Below are 26,821 nucleotides of genomic sequence, written 5' to 3'. Positions count from 1 at the left end.
AAGTCTCGTTGCTAAAAGATTCAGATTATATTTTTCGCACAAAAGAATGATTGATGTTCTTTCACGATACCGACTATGCAATAGACCCCGAAGCTTAGAGGTCGTTGCACTCGAATTTAAGATGCTGAAACAAGGATGGAGCTTACAGACATGCAGTTATTATATGAGACTTCTAATAGATTGTCCCATGCTTATGAGAGTCAGAGAAAAATGACAAGATGGAAATAAGAAACATAAAAGTGTCGATGATAGTGCTGTACATTAAACATAACACAAGCACATAAATAACAATGTAGCTGAGAATGCTGATGAGGATGAAGGATTTTGTAATGCTTGGAAGAATAAGGTTAGATATGAGCATATTGGAAGATATGCAAGAGTTGATCTTTCTGAATAAATGGGTGGACAGATTAAGGAAGTAAATCAAGCAAGGCTTTTAGTTAGTAGGGAAGAGACCTAGTCACAGTCATTTCCCATGCTATGGGATGTGAAGGACCTAGTCCCCCATCAAACAAGCCCATGACCATTGCCACCATCCAAACAAGCCCATTGCCATCTACTCTATCCAATCCTCGCATTAATTATGTGAATAAGCAAAAGTAGACAAAAATCAAGCATGACTACTTCCAATTTCATTATAACATGTTTTCTATGAGCATTTGTGCACCAAGAAAATTATAATTATATTTTCTTTGGCAGGAGATGATATGTGGAAAAGACATTATATGGTCCATTCAAATACAAGGATTCCAAAAGTTACCGCTACTTTCTATAAGTTTTCTTATTAAGGTCCGGCACTATCATAAGAATATTAAATAATGAAAAAAAAAACAGAAATTCTCTGATGTAAGGCATTGTTGCTCCGATCCGCCATCGTCACAGCACACCAGGTGTTCGGAGAAAGTATCACTCGGTCGCACGAAATTGAAACGGCTAGGAACTTGATCACACCAGGCGTTCTCGCCGACTGTCGCTTAGCTTTTTCGCTCCTATCAAATTATTTCTGAAATAAGTTTTCTTTCTCCTTTCAAACTTATATTTTTATTGGATTTATTTCTGCTCTATTTTACAAATAAAAAAGAGGACACCCAAATAAAACATAAAAATAATTATAGCTTAATATAAAGTAACATAATTCAAAAATGCTGTCGTAAGTTCATAACTACTCAAGCTTTTCTGTCAAACAAAATGTAGTTCCAAATATTAGTGTCCATCCAACCAAATAATGAAAAAAAAAGAAATTTACAGGTGTTAGGTATATTATTTTTTTCTCAAAAAGAAAAAAAATGAAATGAATCGTATACATAAACGAGTAGGGGTGCAAATGGGTCAGGTCGAATTGGATCATGAGTGATCTCGACCTTATCTGGAATCTTATTTGGGTCCTAATTTTGAACGCAGATCTAACACAATAGACGATCGAATCGGATCGAATCCACAACTATAATTTTTGACTGAATAGGTCATTCTGGTCGGATCGGGTCCATGTATAATCCAGATCTATTATAAAAAATTCGGATTTGATTTGGACCCGGGTCGGATCCGGTTTGAGTTAAGCTAATTTTACAGGTTCAGATCGAATTGTAAGATTAGAAATTTAAAAGTATCTAAATTTTAAATTATTAAGTTGGATCGAATTGGATTTTAATCCAGTAAGTCTAGACCCGATTTAAAAAAAAAAATGGAACGGGTCCATAGGCATGGTGGCTTGGACCGTCGGCTTATAACAGTGTGGGATGCCGACCGCACGTCCCTCTCACCGGCTTCCGTACTGTCGTGTCCAAACCCTTTCCAGCAAGTCTTCATCCAACGCTCCGAATTCCCCCCAGATCCATCCGACGGTCTACCTTCATCGACGCCCGTCCGTCCGCGTACCCTTTGCCTTCCCCCGTGGTACGAATGATTCCTTCCCCGATGACCGACTCATCTCCACCGCCCGGTGCTACACCGAACACGGAAATCCCATCCGCAGCGCCACGTTTTCTCGCCACGTACCCATGATTCAGACAGCTCAGAATTACCGCGGGGCCCACAATTGTAAAGAATGAAGTATTTAAGTCGGCTACTATATACGAGCTCTTCCTCCCTGGCGTCGCTCTTCCTCTCGCCTCCGCTCTCCTCTCTGCTCCGCCTTCAGGAAGCGGAGGAAGCTCGAAAGGGAAGTCCGGCCTCGATCTCTTATTCGTCTCTCATCCTCGCTGAAAGGTGAGACCATCTCCTTTTGTTCTGCGATCTCTGGGTTCTTTGATCATATATGTGGATTTGAGTTGATCTGTAGACTCTTAGGCTTTGATTGATGATCGGTTCTCGTGGCGAGGGTTTTGTTTAAAGATCTGTTAATTTTAGATCATAATTTGATGGTTCGACGGCTTTTCCGGATCTAAGAGGACATTGTGGACCTGACGTGCTTTCGATTTCTGGAGTGGGACATTCTATTCGTTTTTTGGGGGGTTTATGGATGGATCTGGGGTTTCCCAAGGTTGATTGGAAGTTAGATCAAAAAGAATTTTCAGTAGAAGTAGAGGATGATCTATTTTTATGTCATGATTAGCGCCACGAGAGAGGTTTTTTCTTTCTTCTTTTTGGTAGTTTTAGTACTCTAGCTTCTGAAGTACAATGTTTATTGATTTTTTTCTCTTTGATGATCCGTTTGATGTCTCTTTTTGATGTAATATATGTCTGATGTCTCGATGGCTTGATGTTTCTTATGCACGCATGCGAAATTTTTCACCGATCCACTGAGTTATTATGTTGTATAGCGACGGCGTGCCACTTTTTTTTCCATAGTCGATTGCAATTAACTTTTTTTATTAACATTTTTTAGCAGTTTTATTGTGAAGAAATAGATAAAAGCTAACATTGTAGTCGGTGAATTCTTTTTGTTAGCTATTTTTTTTTTTTGTAAAGGGTTTGATTTTTGTTCCTGGAATATAATTCAGTGGCTCATACAATCTCGTGATTTTTTTTTTTTTGACGCGTAATGGAGGAAGCAGTGAGTTTTCCCTAATTTATTAATGATCGTGATTTAATCTTTAGAATGGATAGGTGATAATTAGATTGGCTATCAGTCTACCAAATTGTTCTTGCTCTATGCCCTGTCAAAGTTGAAGACTTTTGATGCAGTTTAAGTTTTTTCCCCTCTTAATTACTTTCACTGGGTTTCCCGTGCCAAGTAGCACGAAGAATTCTTTATTACAAAAAAAATAAAATAAAGGACTCGTTTTTGCGATTCTTGCTTGCTACCTGCTGACATGGAATGTACCAGCACGTGTGCATCACTGGGGGAAACTTTTTTCTAAAGAAAGGAGATCCAAACCCTTTTTAACTAAAAATTTAAGAAAGAGTTGTATAAGTGTTATGCTGCTGTGTGCTGGTACGGGTCTGGCACTGCCAGCGAGCACTTGAAACCAGGATACTGCACAAAGATGCCATTTTTATCATCTTTATCAGGTAAGTAGCAGTCCACTTTTAACAGCATTGTATTTGTATTCTAAAGCATTCATAATATGTAGAAATATAAAATCTCCCAGCACTCCGGTCTTTATGACGGCTCATGACTACGTTAGAATCTTGATTACAGAAATTGGGTTTTTAAAAGTTGAAAGTGAAGAGGTTAGGCGTCATATATATATATAAGTAGCAGAACTATCGAGTAAGATATATGACTCTTGCTTTTCTTTTGCAGAACTTTAGCAAATGGCTGATGCCGAGGATATCCAACCTCTTGTGTGTGACAATGGTACCGGAATGGTCAAGGTTTGATAGCTTATCTCATCAAGCCATTAGACTCGGGGGCAGTTGTTGTTTCTTATTTACAATCTGTGAATAACTATATTTATGTTGTTGACTATTCTATGCACAGGCTGGATTTGCTGGTGATGATGCGCCAAGGGCAGTTTTTCCCAGCATTGTAGGCCGACCTCGTCACACTGGTGTCATGGTTGGCATGGGCCAAAAGGATGCATATGTTGGTGATGAAGCCCAGTCTAAAAGAGGTATCCTTACCTTGAAGTATCCCATTGAGCATGGCATTGTTAATAACTGGGATGATATGGAGAAGATCTGGCATCACACTTTCTACAATGAGCTCCGTGTTGCCCCTGAGGAGCACCCTGTGCTGCTCACTGAGGCCCCTCTCAACCCCAAGGCAAACAGAGAGAAGATGACCCAAATCATGTTTGAAACATTCAATGTACCTGCCATGTATGTTGCAATCCAAGCAGTTCTTTCACTATACGCCAGTGGTCGTACAACTGGTATGCATCAGCATGAGGTTGGTCTGAATCAAATCCTTCATATCCATTTGCATGCCAACTGAAATTGGTTACACTTCTAAACAGGTATCGTTCTTGACTCGGGAGATGGTGTGACCCACACTGTCCCAATTTATGAGGGATTCGCACTTCCTCACGCCATCCTTCGATTGGATCTTGCCGGCCGTGATCTCACTGATGCGTTGATGAAGATACTTACTGAGAGAGGCTATTCTTTCACCACCACTGCAGAGAGGGAAATTGTTAGGGACATAAAGGAGAAACTTGCTTATGTTGCCCTCGATTATGAGCAGGAGTTGGAGTCTGCCAAGAGCAGCTCATCTGTAGAAAGGAGTTATGAGCTGCCTGATGGGCAGGTCATCACCATTGGTGCAGAGAGATTCAGGTGCCCAGAGGTTCTTTTCCAGCCGTCCCTCATTGGAATGGAAGCTGCTGGAATCCATGAAACTACCTACAATTCCATCATGAAATGCGATGTGGACATTAGGAAGGACTTGTATGGAAACGTTGTGCTCAGTGGAGGATCAACCATGTTCCCTGGTATTGCTGATCGTATGAGCAAGGAAATCTCGGCCCTTGCTCCTAGCAGCATGAAGATTAAAGTTGTTGCTCCACCTGAACGGAAGTATTCTGTTTGGATTGGTGGTTCCATCCTTGCATCCCTCAGCACCTTCCAGCAGGTAAGATATTTGCAGCAATACCCGTTTTACGTTCTTTCCTCGGGTCACCATAATAATTGCAGCAATACCCGTTTTACCTTTTTCCCCAAGCATGAGAACTTCAGATGCCTCATCGCCAATTTAGTTCTTTCTCCAAGAAACTTCCGATAATAATTTTTTCATGTTAAGCAATTGCTGCTGGTATCTGATTTTCAGCTTAGTAATCATCTTACTTTGTGTTCAAATTGACAGATGTGGATTTCAAAGGAAGAGTATGATGAATGTGGTCCTGCAATCGTCCACCGGAAGTGCTTCTGAGATCCAGTGTCGGTCAGTCAAGTCCAGGCGGTTTTTGAGTCGAAGTCATGCAGGGTTGCTGGGTTAAGATGTGGTTTTACTAAAAATATGATTATATTTGCTTCAGTTGCATATGAACTTTGCCAACTTAGTTATTACTGGTGGATGGAGTGGAAAAAAGAAAAAGAAGAAGAAAAGAATAGTAGCACGCTCTGTCCTTATCTATGTCAGCCACATTGTAGGCTATTAGTATGGTAGTTTTTTTTGGATTTTGGCTTGGTTCGTGAACTTTATTCATTAGCAGTTGGAATGTTGTTTCTTTTATTTGATTTATTGGTACTTTGATTCTGTCTCAGCTTGGGAGGGATAAACTTTATTCTGTATTTATGGTTGTGTTTGGTTTGTTATGCTACCTCTTACTACCTTGTTATGCTACCTCTTAGTAACAGTTTTGCTTGGGTTTGGAAACTTGTGCAAGCTCCTAGAATTAAAATTTACTGGTGGAAGGTTGGTTTGGGGGGATGAATTCGTTGTAGGGGTCTCCGTCAAAACATCAATTGTGGCCTCTGGCTAGGTATCGAGGAAGACCAACACATTCTCATATATTGCAATTTAGCCGCATCTGTGGAATGAATTGAAGGCTATTGGCTCCAACATCCCAACCATTGTTACAGTGCAAATCCTTCTGGCCTTCCTATCAGACCCTCGCATTGCAGAGCAAAATAAAACTGAGTTCTGCTACGTTGGCTGGCTCCTTTGGTTTGCCAGGAATGAATGTTTCGAGGTAAGCAATATGATGCCATTTAGGTATATCACATAGTCCAATGCTTTCGCAAATGAATTCTATGATTTCTCCTTGTCGATCACCAGAACTAATGGCTCACAGGTGTTGGAGAGCTCAATTATTTCCCCTCCCTGTGGCGTAGCGAAGGTGAGTTTTGATGCATCTTGGTAGGATGGTGAGGTTGGTTTTGGAATCATATTAGAGATCACATAGGCCAAATATTGTATGTAGGGTCGAGTTTTCCATACTTCTACAATGCTCAGCAGAACTAAGAGCTGCTCAGAAAGGCCTCACAATACCTATTTATAAATTAAACTACCCGAAAATGTTGTTAGAAGGTGACTCTACTACAACCACAGGCTAGATCAAATAGAATTATAACTATGAGAACACCTATTTTATAAGCATTCTCTTGTTGCAGACATTATTCCATTCTAAGACGATTCTCAATTACTTTCTTGCAAGCCATGTTTATCCATAGGCAAATCAATTGGCGAACAGGTTAGCTAGTAGAGGAACAAATGAAGATTCAATTCTAGTATGCTGCTTGGGTACCGGGGCAGTTCAAGGTCTCCAACCAAAGAGTAACTTAGCTCTGAGTAAGGGGAAAAGAAATTATTTTTTTTGAATTTAACAAATAAGGGAATAGAAAATGGGAAGATAAATAAAAAACTTAAAAAGAAGAAGAAAACGGGAAGGAGGAAGAGAAGGAAGAGAGGAGAGGAACAAGGAGAGAAGAGGGTTCGACGGACGTGCAACTTGTGGCGCGGCCTATGGTGCAGTGGTGCAATCGGTGGCAAGATGTCGTGGTGATTCGGTCATGCATAAGAGGAAACAAAGGAGGAAAGGGAAAGGGGCAACACCCCCAACAGCCCTAGGTGGTAGCCTCCTCGCCCACAGAACTCGAAAATGGTGTGGGACTCACCAGCAAGCGACGGTGACAATGTACCAATGCCGGCGATGATGGATTCCGATGGAAGAAGGGTGCTGAAGCATAATTAATATATTTAATAATTAATATATTAATATTTATATTATAATATATATTTATATGATTAATAAATATATTTTATGGAATATATTAGGAATATTTTTGGTAGTATATGGTCAGTGATTTTGGATTCTTATCGAATAACAAACAAATTACCGGTGGATGCCCAAGGATTTTTAATCACTTGAATGTAACATTCCAAACATAGTGATTTTAGACATCGGGAATCAGGTTACCCCGAGATAAAAATCATTGGTGCTTTAAGATCACCTTAGTGATCCAAACGTCTGTCTTTGAAGTTCATACCTATAAACCTGAGCTTGACATTTTCAGCTACCAATCTACAGACTCTAAGGGTCTAACGAGGAACCGGACATTTTAAGCCACCGATCCTTGATCTCAAGGGGCCTACGACTGCCTGCTGGGCTTAATTATCTGAGCCAACTCAAGTTTTATTAATTTTCAGTTTACTTTGAACAATCAGAAAAGTGGTTTTGGAACAGTATGAGACTGATCCCATCCAGTCTCAAGATACAATGAACGAAAAGAAGAAAATGATCGCTTCTCCTTCGAAGATGATCCAGAAAGCATTTCGGAATTACACTCAAATCTGATCCAATTTTTAGTGTGAATCTAATCTCTTCGGGTTGTGTCTCGATTCGGGTTGGGTCCGCGTCCGAATCGGGCTCCTCTCATGAAGCCGAGATCGTTCGCCTATTGCGAAGAGCCACGGATCGCGATCCGCGTGCTGCCTCCAAACGAGATCCTGACCATCCAATCAAATGATATCCGACGCTTCATGATGACGCGCGCCCGAAATTTCCCCGAATTCCAAACCCCTCGAGGCCCCCGATCCCGCTCCCGCGCCCTTCATTTCCCTCTACTTAAACCCCCTCCCTTTCACCCTCATTCCTCATCCCAGCTTCAAATCTCTCGATTCCAATTCAAGTCCGAATCCTTCTCTTCCCTTCGATCCCCAAACCCTAGCCTTCCATCCATTCTCGATGGCCCGAACGAAGCAGACCGCCCGCAAGTCCACCGGCGGCAAGGCCCCTCGAAAGCAGCTGGCGACCAAGGCCGCTCGGAAATCGGCCCCGGCCACCGGCGGCGTGAAGAAGCCCCATCGCTTCCGTCCCGGCACGGTGGCTCTGCGGGAGATCCGCAAGTACCAGAAGAGCACGGAGCTTCTCATCCGCAAGCTCCCCTTCCAGCGGCTCGTCCGTGAGATCGCCCAGGACTTCAAGACCGACCTCCGCTTCCAGAGCTCGGCCGTCTCCGCCCTCCAGGAGGCGGCGGAGGCCTATCTCGTGGGGCTCTTTGAGGACACCAACCTCTGCGCGATCCATGCCAAGAGAGTCACGATTATGCCCAAGGACATTCAGCTCGCCCGTCGGATCAGGGGGGAGAGGGCTTGAGCGCCGTCTGATTTCATCTTTCGGTTAGATGAAGTGATGATTGGCTGTAGTAAATATAGCGAAGTTGTATTTTGGATGGTGTTTTATTTAAATGATCTTCTTTCTTATATTTAAGACTGTTATCTTCACCGTATGCTCACTCCATTGGAACACAACTTCTTAGAGATTCTGTTTGAAAATGTGGAATTGCGGAGAAAGAAATGGGATGGGAGGAAAAGTTAAAATTTTGATATTTGAAAGTTTTTAGTGGAGAGAAAAAGAAAAAAAAAAGAAATAGGAGGAAAAATTTTTGGTTCTATTTTTTTTTTCTTTTTTATATATGAAAGGATTTGAAGAAAAAAATAAAATAAATTTTTTATAATATTTATTTTATTTTTAAATTAAATAAGTACTAAATTAAAAGAATAAATATATTTTAGAGTATTTTTTTTAATTTTTTATATGCTATTTGTATTTATATATATTTATTTACTCTATCTCTATAAAGCTTTATCTCTACAGCTGCATTTTCAGTTGATCTGGTCATGACTTGGTTTGATTCTATTTATTTGCATTTCTATTTATAAGCATATCTCTTTTCATAATAAAAATATTTTAATAAAAATATTTAAAAAAATATTTTTTTTTCTCTCCAAATTTTCAAAAAAAGTATTTGGGCCCGATCACTTTGACAAAGGATGTCATCGCGCTCCAACGGTGAGACGTGGACTGTCCGTCCTCACTCTGGGGCGCAAGCACCAATCACCATAACACACGTATCATTGACTTGACAGCTGGATAATCTCGTATATTGCCATGTTTATGAAAGAAAAAAAACTTGTACAAACTCTCGTAAATCTAACCGAGCTAAACTCTCGTACATCTCCCCCTCCTGAAGACATCCACTGGAAAAACAAAAATTTAATTAAAAAAAAAACTAGACGGAACTCAACAATTCAGGCTGATGGATTCAATAAGGAAAAAAATGTCCATTTCAGAACAAACTACATGTGGATGGCAGAAGCTGACCATGCTCGATTATTTTAACAAATCTATTGGCAAGACATTCGACTGCCATTTTGGAAGCCTCAGAAATCCATCTGCAAATACTGCATTCCACTGTCTCTGTGTCATTTGTGCTTAGGCCGCTGCTTGAGCTTCTGCAGTAAAAGGTATTGGCTTGGTTGGGGCAGGTAGGCGACCGATGCTATCAACCTTATCTCGCTGCTTTGGTGGGGGCCTGGCAGCTCTTGGTAAGAGGCGTCCCTTCTTGGCAAACCACTCAGGCTCGAGCAGTGCCTGGAATCCCAATTTGTTGTAGTACACCTTCCTCACAGACCCACCTGCAGCTTCTACTGCAGCCTTTGCCCTAGCTGTCACCCTTGATACCTGCATTAGATCGCATGCATATCAACCAATTAAAGAGTATATTGGTCTGCAGATGAGAAAAAAACATTCTATTCTTGCAAATTTGCTCCTAGGGCAGCTTACATTTTTCGCTAATGTGTGCACTACATGTAATGTAGTACGCGGCGCACCTGGCTTTGCTTTCTATTATAATTGTTTTTAGTGAAAAAATAGAATCAAAATGACATAGAAGTGAAGATTGATGGCTAGAGACTACACATGAATCTTGGAGCTGGAATAACTAAATCTACACACCATGAGGAAGGGAGAAATGAGTAAACAGCTAATTTAATGTTGCAAGATTGGGGCCAAAGAAAGGAAAATGAGTTGCTATAAGTCATGTACGACAAACAGATGCCGGTGAGACTAAAAACCTATATAACCGGCAATGTTTAAGGCCAGGATGTATCATAAAACGACGAGGTTATTGGTAAAAAGAAAAATTACAGCTAGAGATGGGTGCATCAGATTAAAATGGAGTTGCAAATGCAAAATATACAGTTGAAAATTCCTATTTCAAAAGATATAAACATTATGTAGCTTTGGAAGGTTACAAACCAATCTTGAGGAGGCTTCGTGCTAAAGGTTCTAATTTTAGCCATTGATTCAGCCAAGAGAGGTTCCTGGTGTTTGCACTTTAGAGTTGTTTCAGCCGTTATTTACTTTTAAATTAAACAAAGAAATTTGCCTATTTCACCCTTACCTAGCAACGTGGTACCATATATGCATAGTAGAACCCACCTGCATGTGATAAAATAAAATTTCTAGGAAAATTTTAGTTTCTTCCCTTCCCAAAGGAAATGAAATCGACAGACCATTGACTCAACAGTGTAAACTGATTGTAGATTTAGGATTGAGACTCAGGAAAAGGCTGGCTTTTATTGAATTTGTTGTCAAATTCTTGAATTGGCTTTCCTAAAACTTCAACTTAGGTTCTTGCCTATTTTGTGACTGAAATCAGGATAAGACATGGTAGATTAGTTTCTCTAAAAAAAAGAAAAGAAAAGAAAAGTAAAGATTGTAAACTCCTGTAATATATTAGAAATTTGTTAATGGTTGATGCTGATTTATAAATGACAGTCAGGAACTTCAAATTGGTTAATGAAGTTAACTGCTAATATCACCTACTAATTGCTGAAATAAGCTCAAGAGAAATCAGAATGTCTGATATAAGATGGTCCTATCTGCAATTAAGGAATTATTGGTAATACCTAACATTGGAGAGTGATCTACACTGATGCAATATACAAGAACATAAGAAAAATTAAGATGGAAATTGAGGGCAAATTGGGACAAGCTCACATTTCTGGAAGAATAGGTCATGATAGATACATGCAACAGATAGAAGCTTATCCATGATGGTCATCTTTATTTCTGGAGGTTAGCATCTTGTTTATTTAATGTGTTCAAGAATTCTATTTGTGCCATATTCAAACAGCCTATGAGAACAAAAGGATGAAAGCATCTATTTCATTGGAAATAACCTAAGGATCAGCAAGCGATATGCAAATATGGAGAATTTACTGTGACACTAAAAAATAACTGCTAATGGAGGTTTACCTCAAAATGAATTGGCCATTTGATGTGTTCTGCACCACGACCCATCAATCTAACACCATCTTTTATCTGCTTCCCTATGGCACCTGTATCCTATAATTACAGAATATAAAAGAATATTTTGAAGTTAATACAAATATGACATGTCACTGTGGTGTGAAAATAAATGATAAAGTTTAGTACCTTGAGAGTTTTCATTGTTATCAGTTCTGATGAATCAATTTTGCCTGCATTTATGAGTTTTGCAATCTTTCCCAATCCTACTGGCTGTTAAAAGAAATTGAAAACAAAATGAACAACTTTCAAGGTTAAGAGTAAGGACAGAAATGGCTCAAGTATGATAATTGCCCTGCAAAACTAATAGCATACTCAGTCATGTAGTATCTTTCTTCTGCTAACAATGATAACAATCAGATCAACCATTGTTTCCATCAGTAAAAAAATAATATATAATAAGCATAACCACTCTGTGAATCAATGCAAGATCTTTTTTTTTGGGTATCAGTGAGAGATCTTTTAGCTACCACAAACAATAATACGATGAATAAAATGAGTTGGATGTGAGGAGCCAAAATATAGACTATTCAGCCATTTGCAAAAGGAAAAGATACACTTACCCAGTTAGCTTACACTAAGTGGTAAAAATTGAGAACACGGAGTTAACGAGGAGGTTCTCGTAGATGAACATGCTCATGAAGGAGCCAGTAATAGCTCACTACACTAAAATAATTATGAACATAGCTAAAGGAACCAAGAAAGAAGCTTGTAACTAAGTGCTCTACCTCCATGGAAATCAAAAGCAGAGATGAAGGGAATGACAACATCAATCTCATAAAAATCTAAGAAATAGCCTCCATATCATATTGCATGGACTCGGATATAAGAGTTGGATACGATACACGATATCGTGTTTGACCTACCAAGAGCAATAAATTGGGATTTATGACCTTATCAGAAAGACATTATTAATAAATATGATACTATGAGGTGTTAGAAATGTAGTCTCTATATACTAAATACAAACCTTTTTGAATCACTCTTTTTTTCATGGCTATTGTTCCTATTTTCGGTTGCATGCTTGAGAACTTTGTTGTCTTCAATACATTGCATATTCCAACAAGCTGACACATCACAACAAGAGGAACATGTCCACTTTTTTGTTTTTTTCATGGCTTTTTTTTTTCGGCCCGGGGGGGGGGGGGGGGTGCATTGATGGATGGACAAGAATCTATCTAGCACTGGTTACATGAACTAACAAAATTTTACTGTCAGTTGAGGCTTATTTTCTGCCTATATGGCTTCTTGGTCTTACTATGTCTATGAAGCGTTCAGGGCTATTGTTTGCTTCTTCCTCCATTACTCTTTGACCAAGGAGAGAACCTAGCCCTGAATTCTCACCTCTCTCTTCCAACCATCCAATTCCACCCCCGCCCATCATCTCAACCACCTAATCCACCTGTTCCCTACCCTTTTTCTCAGCCTCCACCCAAACTAAGTGGCTTCCATAGAAGAAGGCCATGAAAAGTAGCCGCAAGAGCTCAGCTTCTTCGCTCCCATGTCACTGACCGCCCCTCTCCCTTCTCCCTAACTTTCCAAGACCCAAATCCCTGCTCCACTGTCACTTCTGTGTCCCCCTTGTCGATGGCTCACTTGAACCATGCCCAATGCACCATCTGCGAGCTCCTCTCTTATGTTGCCTTCCCAGTAGTTGGATCGAGTGGCTTAAATCCTATTTAGTTATTTAACTCACTCAATTCCTAGATCCTTCTATCCTTATTGATTACATCTAAATTACATCATATTACCTTCTCATTTCCATTAAAAAAAAAAATTTATTGCAACTTAATGTTACAGACATACCATACCTATATAGGACAACAACTAGACAGCATACACATAAGTAGAACAATCTTTCTTCTAAGCAAGAGCAGTTGATACTTTTTTCTTTCCGATATCGCTGATTACCAGTTATTTGCCAACACAACTCGCCCCAAACATGCCTTCTCATGTTCCTAGTAAGTTTCGTAACTGAAAGTACTTGGCCAGCAGTAATTCAATCTCCCAACATATTTTGTAGGTGCTCATCCTCAATATACCATCTCCCATCTCAATTATAATGGCAGTTGACACTAGTTGATCTGGTCATGCACCTTAAGTGACCGATGACACGGAATACTGCTCAGCCTATTATAAGCATTTTCACCAAACTTGAAGCTAAATTTGCATAATAGTGCAAATAAGTTATCAGCTATGGATCTCCGCACCAACAATGCTGACAAAGTTTTGAACAATATCCAAGTATCTTAACAAATTACAATATAATATTAGCCCAATGCGCATTATGTCTAGTTTGCATATTTTAAACCCAAGATAAGCATACTATCAGAGACAAACCAAAGTTGTTCGCTAATTCCGCAAGTAAAAAAAAATCTTTTTTAGTCGAACTTACTGAATAAACCCATCAGCTAAGATAACTCATCCGAGAACGTCATTCTTGAATCACCTAGACTATTTCCCGATCTATTATACTACTTCCACCACCAACATTATTACCAAAAATCACACCAAAATGATCAGATTTAGGAAGAAGTCGAGCGATTTTTTTTTTTTGGAAAAATAGAACATTTGATCACCTGGAAGGTGAGGCTGAATGGGTTCTTGAACCCCCTTCGTGGGAGGCGGCGGCGCAGCGGGGTCTGGCCTCCCTCGAATCCAAACTTCATGGTTCCCCTCGCCTTCTGGCCCTTGTGCCCCCTCCCGGCCGTTTTCCCCGTGCCAGACCCGATCCCCCGCCCCTTTCGCTTCTTCTTCTTCCTCGGCACGTTGTTCCTCAGATCGTTCAGCTTCAGCAGGCTGACCGTCGCCGGCGAGGAACCCATCCCCGCCACCTGGCCGTACGAAGCCCTAAAGACCCCATAAGGATCCGCCGCCGACGGTGGCGTCGGAGGCGGAGCGGGTGGCGCTAGGGTCCTGGAGAGGGGAAGAACGGCGAGGGAGAGGGGTCGGGGGATGGGGGTTTGAGGGAGGATCGAAGGCTTGAGCTTGGAGACCAGAGAGAGGCGGCGCCACATCGTGAACGTTAGGCCGCGGGGGTTGGGTTTGGGGTTTCGGGTTTAGGAGAACTAGGGGTTGAATGCTGAAGGATCACAGCCGTCCACTGCAAGTTGATGAAATGGGGAAGACGCTAACTGTCTGATCTGATCAGACTCAAAACGATTAGTCGAGCTTGATTCTGAAAATGGATCTAAAATCGCTGGCGGACTAAAGTTTAAGTTGACTCAGCTTAATCCAACGGCGGAAATGGAATACCTTCTTGATTTAAAAGATTAATTTGAGCTCAAGCCCTAATTATTTATCTTTAAATTATATAAAAATAACATAATTTTTAATTTTTTAATTCTAAAAATAAATTTTATTAGATTTTTTTTGGAAAGATTTGAAATATGCCAGAGAAAAAGGATCCCAAAACTTCTAATGTATATGGGTTCTAAGGAGGGGGAGATACACTTTTAAACCTACAACCATAGGTGAGATATAATATATTAGAATTTAATTAATTATTATAAATCAATTATTTTGAGATATTTTTATAATTTAAATTTTAGTTAAATTATTTTAAATCTACCATTTTCAGCATCTATGTGTGGCCATAGTGCATTATAACAAGTATGTTTAAAAGAGTATAAGTCAAATGATGTTTTCGAAATCTCTTTCCATATAACCTTTTTATCAGTCGAAATAACCTATCATATAATTGGCATAAGGAACCATCTTTTGGTACAATATCTTTTAAATAATAACTAGGCATGAAAAAAATCACATTTACATACAAAAATAACAAAAATATAAAACAATATAAAATTTTGTATTATTATAAAAGATAAAAGATCAAAATACAACTATAGAAATCTAACAACCTCCATATGACTCAAAGGTTTAAAAATCAAATATACATTCGGGCTATATATATAATGGGATAAAAGTACTTTATGAATTTAAACTTTAATATACTATATTCCATTTATCAAAAGTAGGCCATCAACCGAATGCTCCCTCTACTGAATAATAATGTATCGTCATAAAAAAATAAAAGATCACACACAAAGCAAGGCTCTGACAAATTAAATGTCATGTGGTCTTTAGATGGTAAACTATACACAACAACCATTTATTGGCCAAAAACTCTTACTGGATGACCAAACTACATCACCATAAAATTGATGTGCATTTAATAATTTTTTTTTGAGTTAAATTATGATAAATATGGGGTTACAATTTAAAAGAAAGCAAGCCTAAGAATGGAAAGTCTTAACTATTTTTTTTAATTATTAAATAAGATAACTTTTAGTGCCTTGATCATAGAGACAACTATAGAGCCAACTTGGCAAGTCCAAAAGCATTTGCATCCATTCAACTTTATGTTCATCCTCCTCTTTTTTTTTTTTTTTTAAAAAGAATGGTGGGAATGCCAACTCTCATTTCATTAAGAGAATGAAATGGGAGCAACCGATGACTGTTACAACCGATGACTTGAAATTTCTTTTTATCCAAAAGGGCTTTTATGTGCTGGATATATTTGTTTTCTAATATAGCGTGACCTTCTCAACCCACTATCTCATCTAATGATCTAAGTGCAACTACTGATTAATGTGGTCCTCATACAAGATGGGCATCAAACCTTTGTTCCTCTCTGAAGTGCAGCCAACCCAATCTCTCACCATCCTCAAGTTTGATATAAGATCTGCAACATTATTTATTGTTTATCATTAAAGATATAATGTTTTATTTCCTCTATATTGCCCAACACAAAGCTGCCATCCAACAATCCCAAATGATTCTTTTTTTTTTTATATATATAAGGATTCAAGCTTCTCTCCAATGATACAAAAGTGAGCGAGCTAAGCTCAGGAAACTTTTAACTTTGTATAGCTTAAGAGATTTCCAAAGGACAAGAACCGGTGGGTAGGCCATTTGAGTTCATGTTCAAAGATTTCTTCATTTGCTATCTAGTAGATGCTCAAAACTGGGTATACAACAATAGGACATGAGGTTTATTGATAGCTATTAGGAAACAAAATGAGCATTTCATGGTCCAGCTTGTTTTGATCATTTTCAAGTTCAAATTTATACATTCTAAGTGATTGACAATCTTAAATAAATGAAAGAAATATACTTCATCAAGAAAAGATAGGAGAAAGTGAAAAAAAAGGAAAAACCTCTTAAGCTTGATATATGTTATCGACGCACCATACCAAATATAATATATTCCAACTAGTTTTTCCAAAAAAAAAAAAAATCCACTCCAACATCTATTACTGTGGCGTTTTTAAAGATCATCACAAATATTTGGTAGCTATGTTTATCTATAAATGTCACCATAGATGTGATTTCACAATTTCAAGTGTGATGATTTTTACTAAATATTGTAATATTATGCTTTTTATTATATTTATAAATGTAGCAATAGAACTACTCTATTAAACATCATGATAGATTTATTAAAAAGAAAAAAATATTGCTAGTGTTACTCCTGTCGCATTTGAATTTTTTATAAAAGATATGGCTGTCCAATTTTTCACCAAAGAAACAATCTGAAGTTTCCTAGTATAGCTATTTTCCTTCTCACTATATTTTTTGTTCTCTCATGAACCCTACATCCTCACCATGCCACCCAGATCACTCCTATTTTTCTCTTTCCTCCACTTAGTGCCACTTACCACAACAAAATTAATTGACCGATATCCAACTATAACAGGTAATCTCTATTCTCTCTCCCTCACTTGATTGCTCTTTTTTTTTTTCTTGGTTTCATGCTAGTGATTGATAACAAGCTTTAGGTTTTACAAAATCCTAATTCTCAAATGCAAAATATCTTAAATAATCCTAACAATCCACAATCACAAGGATCATAACTGCTCGAATCTGGACTGTTGCATGGGAGAGTCTACATAATGAGAGGAGAGGTGGAGGAGGTCAAGGCAGAAGAGGCTAGTGAAGGGAGATGAGGTGGCACTAGAGAAAAACTTCGGATTTGTGAGAAAGTGTGCGAGGAGGGAGGAGACAAGGCAGTGAAGGATGGAGGTAGACTTGTCTGGTGAAGTAGGAGGAGATGGAGAGGGCCTAAGACAAATTATCTTCAACTAGGGGGGCCTGAGACGAAGGAGGTTGGCATCTCCCCATGATAAGAAGGGAGGAGGGAGTGCGAGGCAATGATGGCCTAAGAGATAAGATCTCAAGTAAAGGTTCTATTATGATAGGGGTAGAAGTGGAGGAGGCCGAGGAAGGTGAAGGATGGTCTTGCACTTGGAGAGGAAGAGATCAAGGGGCAACCAGAAGGTGGTGATCGCAGAAGAGGATTCGAATGAAGAGAGTAATGGGGGAGGAGATAAGGAGGGTACTTGGTGGTGGCTTTAGTATTGGCAATCGTTGGATTGGTGAAAGTGTGAAGACATTAGATACTTTTCGGATTCAATTTTAGTAGTATAAATGGATGACAAATTGAAAATGTGTATTTAATGTGGATTTAGTGTATTGAATAGAAGTGATATTGGAATAACTATATGAATTTTATATATTTAAATTCTAATATATATGTAAATAAGTTTATGCATGTTATTAATTATGATAAATAGAGAGAAGAAAAGCACCTAAAGCAATGTAAAAAATGTGACCGAATCGCTAAACTGCTTTGTTTCTAGCAACATTTTAAAACATCTATAATGATGCTTATAAACGTAAAAAAGTTGTAGATAGAACAATTCTAAGAAACATTTATAGATGTTGCTTATGAAGATAACATGATATTTATAGGTGTTGCAATACTTCTTGTTGCTTCAGTTATAGTCATATTAATGAAATATTAGAGCTATGCTTACAAACATTGCAATAGCTTGACAAATAACATATTTAAGTGACATTTAGTAACTGTTGTGGGATGGGGTTCCCAGTTTAGTCCCACATCGGCTAATCAGCGGAAAGGTCTGTGCCTTAAATGGGGGGCTCAATAACCTCTCCTTACCGAGGGCCCTTTTGTAGGACAAAACCGTGAGGGTAGGGGTAGTACCTCCGCGGCCCCCCGCGCCGTCAGGGCTCGGTGGTGACTGTCATTGGGCCACGGCCCTGGGCGACCTCCCGCCGAGACCCGAAGCGGCAATCCCAGAGCGGACAATACCTCGGCAAGGACGCGGATGCTTTCCCTGCTCGGCCGGTGTGTGGGCTGGTGTCGGGGTTCCGACCCCGCATCAGATGGCGCTAGAGGAAGGGCCCCGGCCACGCACAGACCTTCCCGCTGGGGGGGCTGTGTTGTGGGATGGGGTTCCCAGTTTAGTCCCACATCGGCTAATCAGCGGAAAGGTCTGTGCCTTAAATGGGGGGCTCAATAACCTCTCCTTACCGAGGGCCCTTTTGTAGGACAAAACCGTGAGGGTAGGGGTAGTACCTCCGCGGCCCCCCGCGCCGTCAGGGCTCGGTGGTGACTGTCATTGGGCCACGGCCCTGGGCGACCTCCCGCCGAGACCCGAAGCGGCAATCCCAGAGCGGACAATACCTCGGCAAGGACGCGGATGCTTTCCCTGCTCGGCCGGTGTGTGGGCTGGTGTCGGGGTTCCGACCCCGCATCAGATGGCGCTAGAGGAAGGGCCCCGGCCACGCACAGACCTTCCCGCTGGGGGGGCTGTGTTGTGGGATGGGGTTCCCAGTTTAGTCCCACATCGGCTAATCAGCGGAAAGGTCTGTGCCTTAAATGGGGGGCTCAATAACCTCTCCTTACCGAGGGCCCTTTTGTAGGACAAAACCGTGAGGGTAGGGGTAGTACCTCCGCGGCCCCCCGCGCCGTCAGGGCTCGGTGGTGATTGTCATTGGGCCACGGCCCTGGGCGACCTCCCGCCGAGACCCGAAGCGGCAATCCCAGAGCGGACAATACCTCGGCAAGGACGCGGATGCTTTCCCTGCTCGGCCGGTGTGTGGGCTGGTGTCGGGGTTCCGACCCCGCATCAGATTCTGTGTTGTGGGATGGGGTTCCCAGTTTAGTCCCACATCGGCTAATCAGCGGAAAGGTCTGTGCCTTAAATGGGGGGCTCAATAACCTCTCCTTACCGAGGGCCCCTCTAAGGAGGGACAAAACCGTGCGGGTGGAAAGGGCTAAGGCCCGCGGTGATTGTCATTGGGCCAAGGCCCTGGGCGACGTCCCGCCAATCCCAAAGCGGACAATACCCACGTGCTCTGAGTTGAGCTGCTCCAGCACTCTCTCATCACCGAGGGCCCTTTTGTAGGACAAAACCGTGAGGGTAGGGGTAGTACCTCCGCGGCCCCCCGCGCCGTCAAGGCTCGGTGGTGACTGTCATTGGGCCACGGCCCTGGGCGACCTCCCGCCGAGACCCGAAGCGGCAATCCCAGAGCGGACAATACCTCGGCAAGGACGCGGATGCTTTCCCTGCTCGGCCGGTGTGTGGGCTGGTGTCGGGGTTCCGACCCCGCATCAGATGGCGCTAGAGGAAGGGCCCCGGCCACGCACAGACCTTCCCGCTGGGGGGGCTGTGTTGTGGGATGGGGTTCCCAGTTTAGTCCCACATCGGCTAATCAGCGGAAAGGTCTGTGCCTTAAATGGGGGGCTCAATAACCTCTCCTTACCGAGGGCCCCTCTAAGGAGGGACAAAACCGTGCGGGTGGAAAGGGCTAAGGCCCGCGGTGATTGTCATTGGGCCAAGGCCCTGGGCGACGTCCCGCCAATCCCAAAGCGGACAATACCCACGTGCTCTGAGTTGAGCTGCTCCAGCACTCTCTCATCACCGAGGGCCCTTTTGTAGGACAAAACCGTGAGGGTAGGGGTAGTACCTCCGCGGCCCCCCGCGCCGTCAGGGCTCGGTGGTGACTGTCATTGGGCCACGGCCCTGGGCGACCTCCCGCCGAGACCCGAAGCGGCAATCCCAGAGCGGACAATACCTCGGCAAGGACGCGGATGCTTTCCCTGCTCGGCCGGTGTGTGGGCTGGTGTCGGGGTTCCGACCCCGCATCAGTAACTATCATAATATAATACTAAAGTGACGCATAATTATCATCAAATCTGAATATTTAAAAGTTTATATCTTTTTTAGCGATATTTATAATATCTTTTAAAGTTGAATAATGATGTTTATGACAAACATGGGAATAGCTTATGACCTACACCAGTATTTGTCAGAAATGAAGCTTAAGGTTAAAGCGACGGTGCTTGTTATGATATTTTTGAAAAATGGTGGAACATGTCACTCATCTATTATGACATTTTTATTTTTTTTGACATTGTCCAAAATGCGACGGTAGACCATATTTGGTGTAGTGACACATTCCTTATAAGTTTAGGCATTTAGGGTCAATTGGTTAGATAACATCATATTAGACCTCAAATTTGCTAGCATTTATGAGTTCAACTTTTCTTCAATTTAATTATTTATCAAATTATTTCTAATTATCTGTTATTCTAATTCTAGTCAATATTGACTCAACTATCACTCTACATGCATGGTATATGCTACATGGTTCAATTATCACTCCATATGAGCTCAATTATCACTTAGTGATCACCATATTGAGCCTGATATATATTGATTACCCTTTTCCTATACGGTTAAGCTTTTGTGGTCAATTAGTTAGTTAACAAAGCCAACCTATGAAAAAAATATGAGACTCCTAGAAGTTGCTAATCAACATTTTTAATATTGCTTCAAACAATTTTGTGACAGTTATAATATTAACCCTTCAAATCTTAATCTTCACGGCCATTCATGAGCTGCACTTATAAATTCCAATATCATTGTTCAAGTTCTTGCTTTGAATGCCAAAGATATGCATCTTCTCATTATTAAATTTTTTAAGAACTTTAATTTTAAATCTTCCAATTTAATGTCTTAATAACTCTTTATAGGCATCTTAATAAGATATATGCATGTTGATACTTACCAGCATAAGATGGTATAAAGAAAATGCAATCTTTATGTTAGAACCTAACATATTGCACGTCTCCTTTTATCATTCAGTTCAATAATGATTATCCACATTCTCAAATCTAAATTTAAAAAGCTTTTAAATCCTGATTTTTTGCATGTATATAGCATGGTATTGAGTTCCATTCTTGGGCATGACACTTTGCAAGGATGGTCTAACTAGATAGCTTCGAAAGGCAGCATATTTGGATAGCTCATATAAAATTATCTATGATAGTCTCTAAAAGACATATACTCGTCCAAATTAGTCTCTAGAAGACATATACTCATCCAAATTAGATGTGCAATAACTTAGGGGATGTAAGTAGCAAAAAATGGTGTTAATCAATTGTACATTTGAAAGCTTATATTTTTACTATGAGAGATTATTGCTAGAATATCCATCTTTCGATTGCATGAGTATGTTTTGTGCGAGCATTTAAATTTTGTATGAGATGTTGGATTTTTATTTCTAATTTGCATCATAAAGGCTCTTTATCTGTCAACATATGCCATCATGTGTGATGAGGAGTGATGTGGCACCATGTACTTAAGAATGATATAGATTAATATAGAAACAAATTCCTCTTCTCACAGAGGAGTCTCTATACATGCATCCACAAGATACAATGCATCGTCGATGGCCTATCCATAAGCTTTTCATTCTTCCCCTCTATATTTCCAAACTAGTCCAAAAGTTGGCTGAATCGCTTCAATGTAGGTCATTATTACCATTATAATAATAAAAACAACTTGTTATTTGGTGACGTCAACATCATTAAACCTGACTTTCCATTCATTTGCATTTGTGTGACATAAGGCAACAGTCTTTTCTAAATTTCACCTGCATGCTATCAATGTACATGGTTTATTTTTGTAACGGCTCTTAAGTTCTCTTTTCACCCGAACCCAATGTGGGACTAAACCCAAATTTTAGCAGTAAATGTCCAAACCCTCCGCTTTCCCTCTTTCCTTTTAATACCACGATATTATTACCTTTATATGTACGCATTCAATCCTTTTGGTTGGAGTTCATGCATTCTTTCACACCCCACTGCCAATATTGGGCTCTATTTGCCAGTCGTCACTCCATTGTCGAATAGCGAGAGGCATATCTCCTAAAGCCACTTGTTCATATCTCCATCTTGTCTCATGAATCCTCTCCTTCCAATCTCACTACCACTGCCACTACCCAAAAAAAGAAAAGAGCAATCCTAATTCCAACCTAGACTCCTCTCTTCATCTTGATACATCAATGGCAGCAAGAGCGATGCCGAACTGGACGGATCTCCCACTAGAGCTTCTAAATGAAATTAGCGACAAGCTGCCCTGCTGTGTGGACAAAGTTCGATTTCGATCAGTTTGTTGTGTATGGCGTGCCGCTGTTCCTCAGATCCGATTTCCTCCTGTATTGATGTTGCCATACAATCCATACACCAAGAGTATATCCTTCTATAGCCTCTATGAGAATCAAGTCGTCACTTTCCCTCTACCTGAGGCAAGGGAGAAAGTTCTTTGTGGGGCTTCTAAAGGCTGGTTAGTTTTGATGGATGAGAGTGGTGCCATCTCGCTTCTCAACCCAATCACAAGAGCACAAGTCCAATTGCCACCAGTTACTGAGCAGATTGCACTAGCCTCAGGCTTCAAGGTCTCAAAGGTTGGTGGGCATTGGATCTCTCATTGCATGGATGGTGGCCCTATTGCACTAAAAGAAATGCGGGATTTTTTTATTGATGAGGCCATCTTGTCATCAGCCCCTTGGGAGGAGAATTGTGTAGTGATGGCTACTCTCCCTAGATCTCGGCAAGTTGCTTATTGCAGGCCGGGAGCTAATAATTGGACACTACTTAATACTAATCTGTGCAGTGCGATCCAGTATATCTCATACTGCTTTGAAAGATTTTTGGCAGTTGATCTACGAGGAAACATTGCAAAATATAACATAGGCAATGGTAGCAACAACTTCATCCGAGCCAGAGAATTGTTAGTGCCTTACTTCTTCACATGTCACTACTGTCTTATTGAGTGTGATGAAAAGCTTGCTAGCAGGCCCAGTGCATTATGATAATGATGAAGAGGAGGAAGAAGACAATGACGAAGAGGAAAATGAGGAGGAGCAAGATAATGATGATGAGGAGGAGGAGGATGTTGTTGATGATGATGATGATGATGATGATGGATATCCAGAGATGCCCTTTGAAATTTATAGCTTAAACGTAGAGAAGGGACCGAGATGGGAAAAAATGAGAACTATTGGTGACTCCACACTATTCTTGTCTTCAAATTGCAGCACATCTTTTATGTTGAGTGGTCTCGATAGGTGCAGAAAAGACTGCATCTACCTTAACGAACCGGGTACCTTTGATCCTGAAGTTAGGTATAATTTGACTTATCATAGGGGGATTAAACGTGTTGGTGATGGTCAAGATGAGTACATAGCATGCCCGTGGTTCGTTGGACATGGTCAATATTGCTGGTTTGCCCCAGATCTTAACTCAAAAAGTATATGTAAGTTTGATTTTGTTTAGATCCATGTATGCCATTTTATGCTTCACATTATTTATATCTTCATTATTCTTTTAGCTAAAAGTATAAATTCATTTTTTAAATTACTAATGTTGGTTGATCTATTTTATGCTGGTGAGAGAAATTATTGTCATTTGATTTAGGATACTTCAAAGTTGATTCTTCTTGTGAAAAAGTAATCTGCATAGTAAAGTGAAATATTGATAATTTGAATAAGGTAAAAAACTCATTTTAAGTAAATCTAATGCACAACATTACTATGTAATTTAAACAATAAGCCAGATGTATGATGGATATATTAATTACAATATCATGACAAGTGAATGGTCAATCACATATCAAAAGTAGTTCGAGTGTGTGAGTCAACACAATAACATGTTGAACACTAGCAATAAGTAGGTAGCAAGTAAAAAGATTTACGTGGACACGCATGCACCTACCTTGTAGGCTTGAATCAATTATGTATCAATTCGATGTATGGTGTGGGAAACTATGAAGGTAGATGACATAATTTTGTACACAGGTGCTAAAGGGCTAGGTTGGATTGTATCTAGAAAGAAAATATCATGTACAATTGAAGATGCGATAGGATATAAGAGAAAAAAGATGAGCAAGATATTAGGAGTTGAAAAAGAGATATTTAGGGGTTGTTTTATTTCTTGTGAGTTTTCTAAAATAGATAATCATAAAACATACTTCTTATAGAATAGGTCTTATGAAGAATGATCAATACTTAGCCCTCCATCACTCACACATGATGCTTTAATAGCCAAGCATGCAACTAGATTTATTCTAAATTCAGACACTATTGGTATACTCTGGTGAGGGCTAATTATGGGCCATGATCCTAGTCTTCTGCTCCAAGACCTGCTTGCAATAGCTCCATCATTTAGCATGCCCACCACAGTTGATTGTGTCATCCTTGAGAACCTAATCATAAAGGATTTATGATTCAAGGAAATAGGAAGTGGGATATTTCTTTTATTCTCCATGCCTTGAGAGAAGAATTGGCACCCAAGGTGTTGTCTATTGCCATTCTAGTTCTTGATACATAGAATAAGCTTAGGTAGGGCACCACTGCCTTTAGGTTAGCTCTTCAGCCTCGATATATGGATACCTCCTAAGTTTGGAAGGTAGGCACCAACCTAAGAGTTGCTCTTTTCTTTGGAATATGGCTTGGATTTGACTTTCATATTTAGAATGTTTTACATTGCCGAGGATTTCAAATTACTGCCATCGTGATTGCTGCTCAAATATAGAGAAAATTGTCAATCATATGCTACTTGAATATCTGAGAACCATGAGGCATGTAGCTCCTTCCATTGGGTCTGCTATCCCCTTCAACTCTCTGGACTCCTTTGTATGCTACTTAAAGGAAGGGGCATGTCATAAAGCATGTGGGAAAGATATTATTCTTTATGGCTATATTGCATATCATATTTATTTAGCTAGAAATTTGGGTGATTGTTTTGGATGCAGATCAAAGTCTCTATTTAACTTTTATGAGCATCTACCCAACGCTGAGGAGTTCATCCACATCAATGCTATCATGCGAACTCTGACAGTCGGGGAAAGCATGGATTCCATCTCATCCCCTAGCTTGTTAAAGATTAACTTCGATAGTAGTATGATGCATGGAGGCGCAAATGGTAGTGCATGTTTCATTATCTTTAGTTTTAACTCTATTTTGGTGGAGACGAGTAGTAGTATAATATGATAGCTCTATTGGTAGAGTTAAGAGAAGCATATGAGGAACTCACTATGCCATTATCTTTCGAGGGGCAACCTAAATTATGTTAAAGGGAGAGACTCTAGAGGTGTGGTAAAGTAGATAGCTAAACTAGATACTCATCCCTATGGGGCTCATTCTCTTATCTTAGATATTTGGAAGATCACCTCTGCTCTTACTTCTTTTGAAGTTGCACATATTTATAGAGAAGCTAACAAATGTAGCTGATTGGTTGGCTTTCTATATTGTGAATCACTTGAAAAGTTTGTTTGAAATTCCATCACCTTTGTCCCTAGGTATCTTGGTGAGTTTCTGTTCTCTAATACCAATGGATGTATCTACACAAGAATCATATAAATTATTTGCCTTACCAAAATAAAAGAGAAAAATTTGAGGTTTTAAGTGACATATCAAAATAAACAACATCATTATTAAATAGGACAATGGTAATTACGATATATGCATGGGGATTAGTCGATGTTTCTAATTGATTGTAGAGACAAGTTTGACCCATGGCCTAATTTCGATCTAATTAAATCTGGCCTAGTTTATTTTGAAGACTGGTGGATGGGGTCGAGGTCAAAAATTAGACCCAAGTTGGGTTGGGTCTACATTCTATATCTTTTAACTCCATCCAATTTGACAAAATTTGCATATTATCTACATCTAGTTTGCACAACTTAGATGATAGGAGAAAATTAAAAGAGAGGAAGAGAAGAGGAGAATGAAAAGAATCTTGAACTCATGAGAGTATGAAAGAAAGGAAGAGAACAAAAGGCAAAATTGAAAAGAAGGGAATGGGAGTTTCCTCTCCAAATCTCTTCATGTTGGAGATATTAAACAAGGGGATTTGAAGAGAAATCATTTTTCTCTCTTCTCCCCTAGCTTAACCCTATTTGAATCAAGAAAAATTGAGTATAGAAGAGAAAATGAAGAGAGAAATTGAGTTGCTCCTTTTATTTTATGGAATAAGGGAGGCAGGGATGTCACTTAGCTTCTATTGAGAAAAAAGAAGTTATTTGTAAGGGAAACAAATCAAGAGTAGTAAGCAGAAAACTTAAGTTGCTCTTGGAAAGAAAAACAAACAAAAGGAGCTGGAAAACAATATGAAAGCAAACACTATGAATTCTCTAAAATAGAATGTTGAAAATTAATACAATCCCATAATGCTCTATGTCTTTCTCAAACTAATGTAATTGATGAAACTAAGACCATGCTAGAAAGACGGCCGCAAAGCCTTAGTG

General features: G+C 40.0%; 4 protein-coding genes across 5 annotated transcripts; 3 read left to right on the top strand and 1 right to left on the bottom strand.

Annotated features, from left to right (window-relative positions):
- The first annotated feature begins 2,065 nt into the window (after positions 1-2,065).
- Positions 2,066-5,665, top strand: LOC103704349 (actin-3-like). Its single transcript, XM_008787599.6, has 5 exons — positions 2,066-2,205; positions 3,686-3,756; positions 3,863-4,256; positions 4,341-4,954; positions 5,186-5,665. The coding sequence occupies exons 2-5, from the start codon at positions 3,697-3,699 to the stop codon at positions 5,249-5,251; spliced, it is 1,134 nt and encodes a 377-aa protein (XP_008785821.1). The 5' UTR covers positions 2,066-2,205; positions 3,686-3,696; the 3' UTR covers positions 5,252-5,665.
- A 2,232-nt stretch (positions 5,666-7,897) lies between these two features.
- LOC103704350 (histone H3.2) lies at positions 7,898-8,529 on the top strand. Its single transcript, XM_008787601.6, has one exon. It carries the CDS (start codon positions 8,010-8,012, stop codon positions 8,418-8,420), a length of 411 nt encoding a protein of 136 aa, XP_008785823.1. The 5' UTR covers positions 7,898-8,009; the 3' UTR covers positions 8,421-8,529.
- A 665-nt stretch (positions 8,530-9,194) lies between these two features.
- On the bottom strand, positions 9,195-14,472 carry LOC103704415 (Ribosomal protein L18e/L15 superfamily protein). Of its 2 annotated transcripts, XR_015975026.2 has the most exons (5): positions 13,997-14,472; positions 11,547-11,630; positions 11,367-11,456; positions 9,429-9,788; positions 9,195-9,304 (listed from the first exon to the last, which is right to left on the bottom strand). XR_015975026.2 is itself a non-coding variant. In XM_039131737.3 (4 exons), exons 1-4 carry the CDS (start codon positions 14,432-14,434, stop codon positions 9,540-9,542), a joined length of 861 nt encoding a protein of 286 aa, XP_038987665.3. In that variant the 5' UTR covers positions 14,435-14,472; the 3' UTR covers positions 9,195-9,539. The 2 variants fall into 2 exon arrangements, 1 of the variants encoding a protein (XP_038987665.3); XM_039131737.3 differs by having other exon boundaries at positions 9,195-9,788.
- An 8,120-nt stretch (positions 14,473-22,592) lies between these two features.
- Positions 22,593-23,387, top strand: LOC148714522 (F-box protein SKIP23-like). Its single transcript, XM_088717209.2, has one exon. It carries the CDS (start codon positions 22,593-22,595, stop codon positions 23,385-23,387), a length of 795 nt encoding a protein of 264 aa, XP_088573335.2.
- The last annotated feature ends 3,434 nt before the right edge of the window (positions 23,388-26,821 follow it).

Source organism: Phoenix dactylifera, chromosome 2 (assembly GCF_051530095.1).
Source record: "Phoenix dactylifera cultivar Ajwa chromosome 2, Ajwa_hap1_PhDact_Kaust_v1.1, whole genome shotgun sequence".
Lineage (NCBI taxonomy): Eukaryota > Viridiplantae > Streptophyta > Magnoliopsida > Arecales > Arecaceae > Phoenix > Phoenix dactylifera.
This window is presented reverse-complemented; position numbering and strand designations above follow the sequence as displayed.

Coding starts and splice junctions, on each gene's coding strand:
- LOC103704350 (XM_008787601.6), top strand. CDS start 8,010: ATGGCCCGAACGAAGCAGACCGCCCGCAAGTCCACCGGCGGCAAGGCC.
- LOC103704415 (XM_039131737.3), bottom strand. CDS start 14,434: ATGTGGCGCCGCCTCTCTCTGGTCTCCAAGCTCAAGCCTTCGATCCTC. Junction 11,631..13,996: donor CATTCAGCCTCACCTTCCAG/GTGATCAAATGT, acceptor TTCTTTTAACAG/CCAGTAGGATTGGGAAAGAT. Junction 11,457..11,546: donor TAACAATGAAAACTCTCAAG/GTACTAAACTTT, acceptor CTGTAATTATAG/GATACAGGTGCCATAGGGAA.
- LOC148714522 (XM_088717209.2), top strand. CDS start 22,593: ATGCCGAACTGGACGGATCTCCCACTAGAGCTTCTAAATGAAATTAGC.
- LOC103704349 (XM_008787599.6), top strand. CDS start 3,697: ATGGCTGATGCCGAGGATATCCAACCTCTTGTGTGTGACAATGGTACC. Junction 3,757..3,862: donor ATGGTACCGGAATGGTCAAG/GTTTGATAGCTT, acceptor TTCTATGCACAG/GCTGGATTTGCTGGTGATGA. Junction 4,257..4,340: donor CGCCAGTGGTCGTACAACTG/GTATGCATCAGC, acceptor ACTTCTAAACAG/GTATCGTTCTTGACTCGGGA.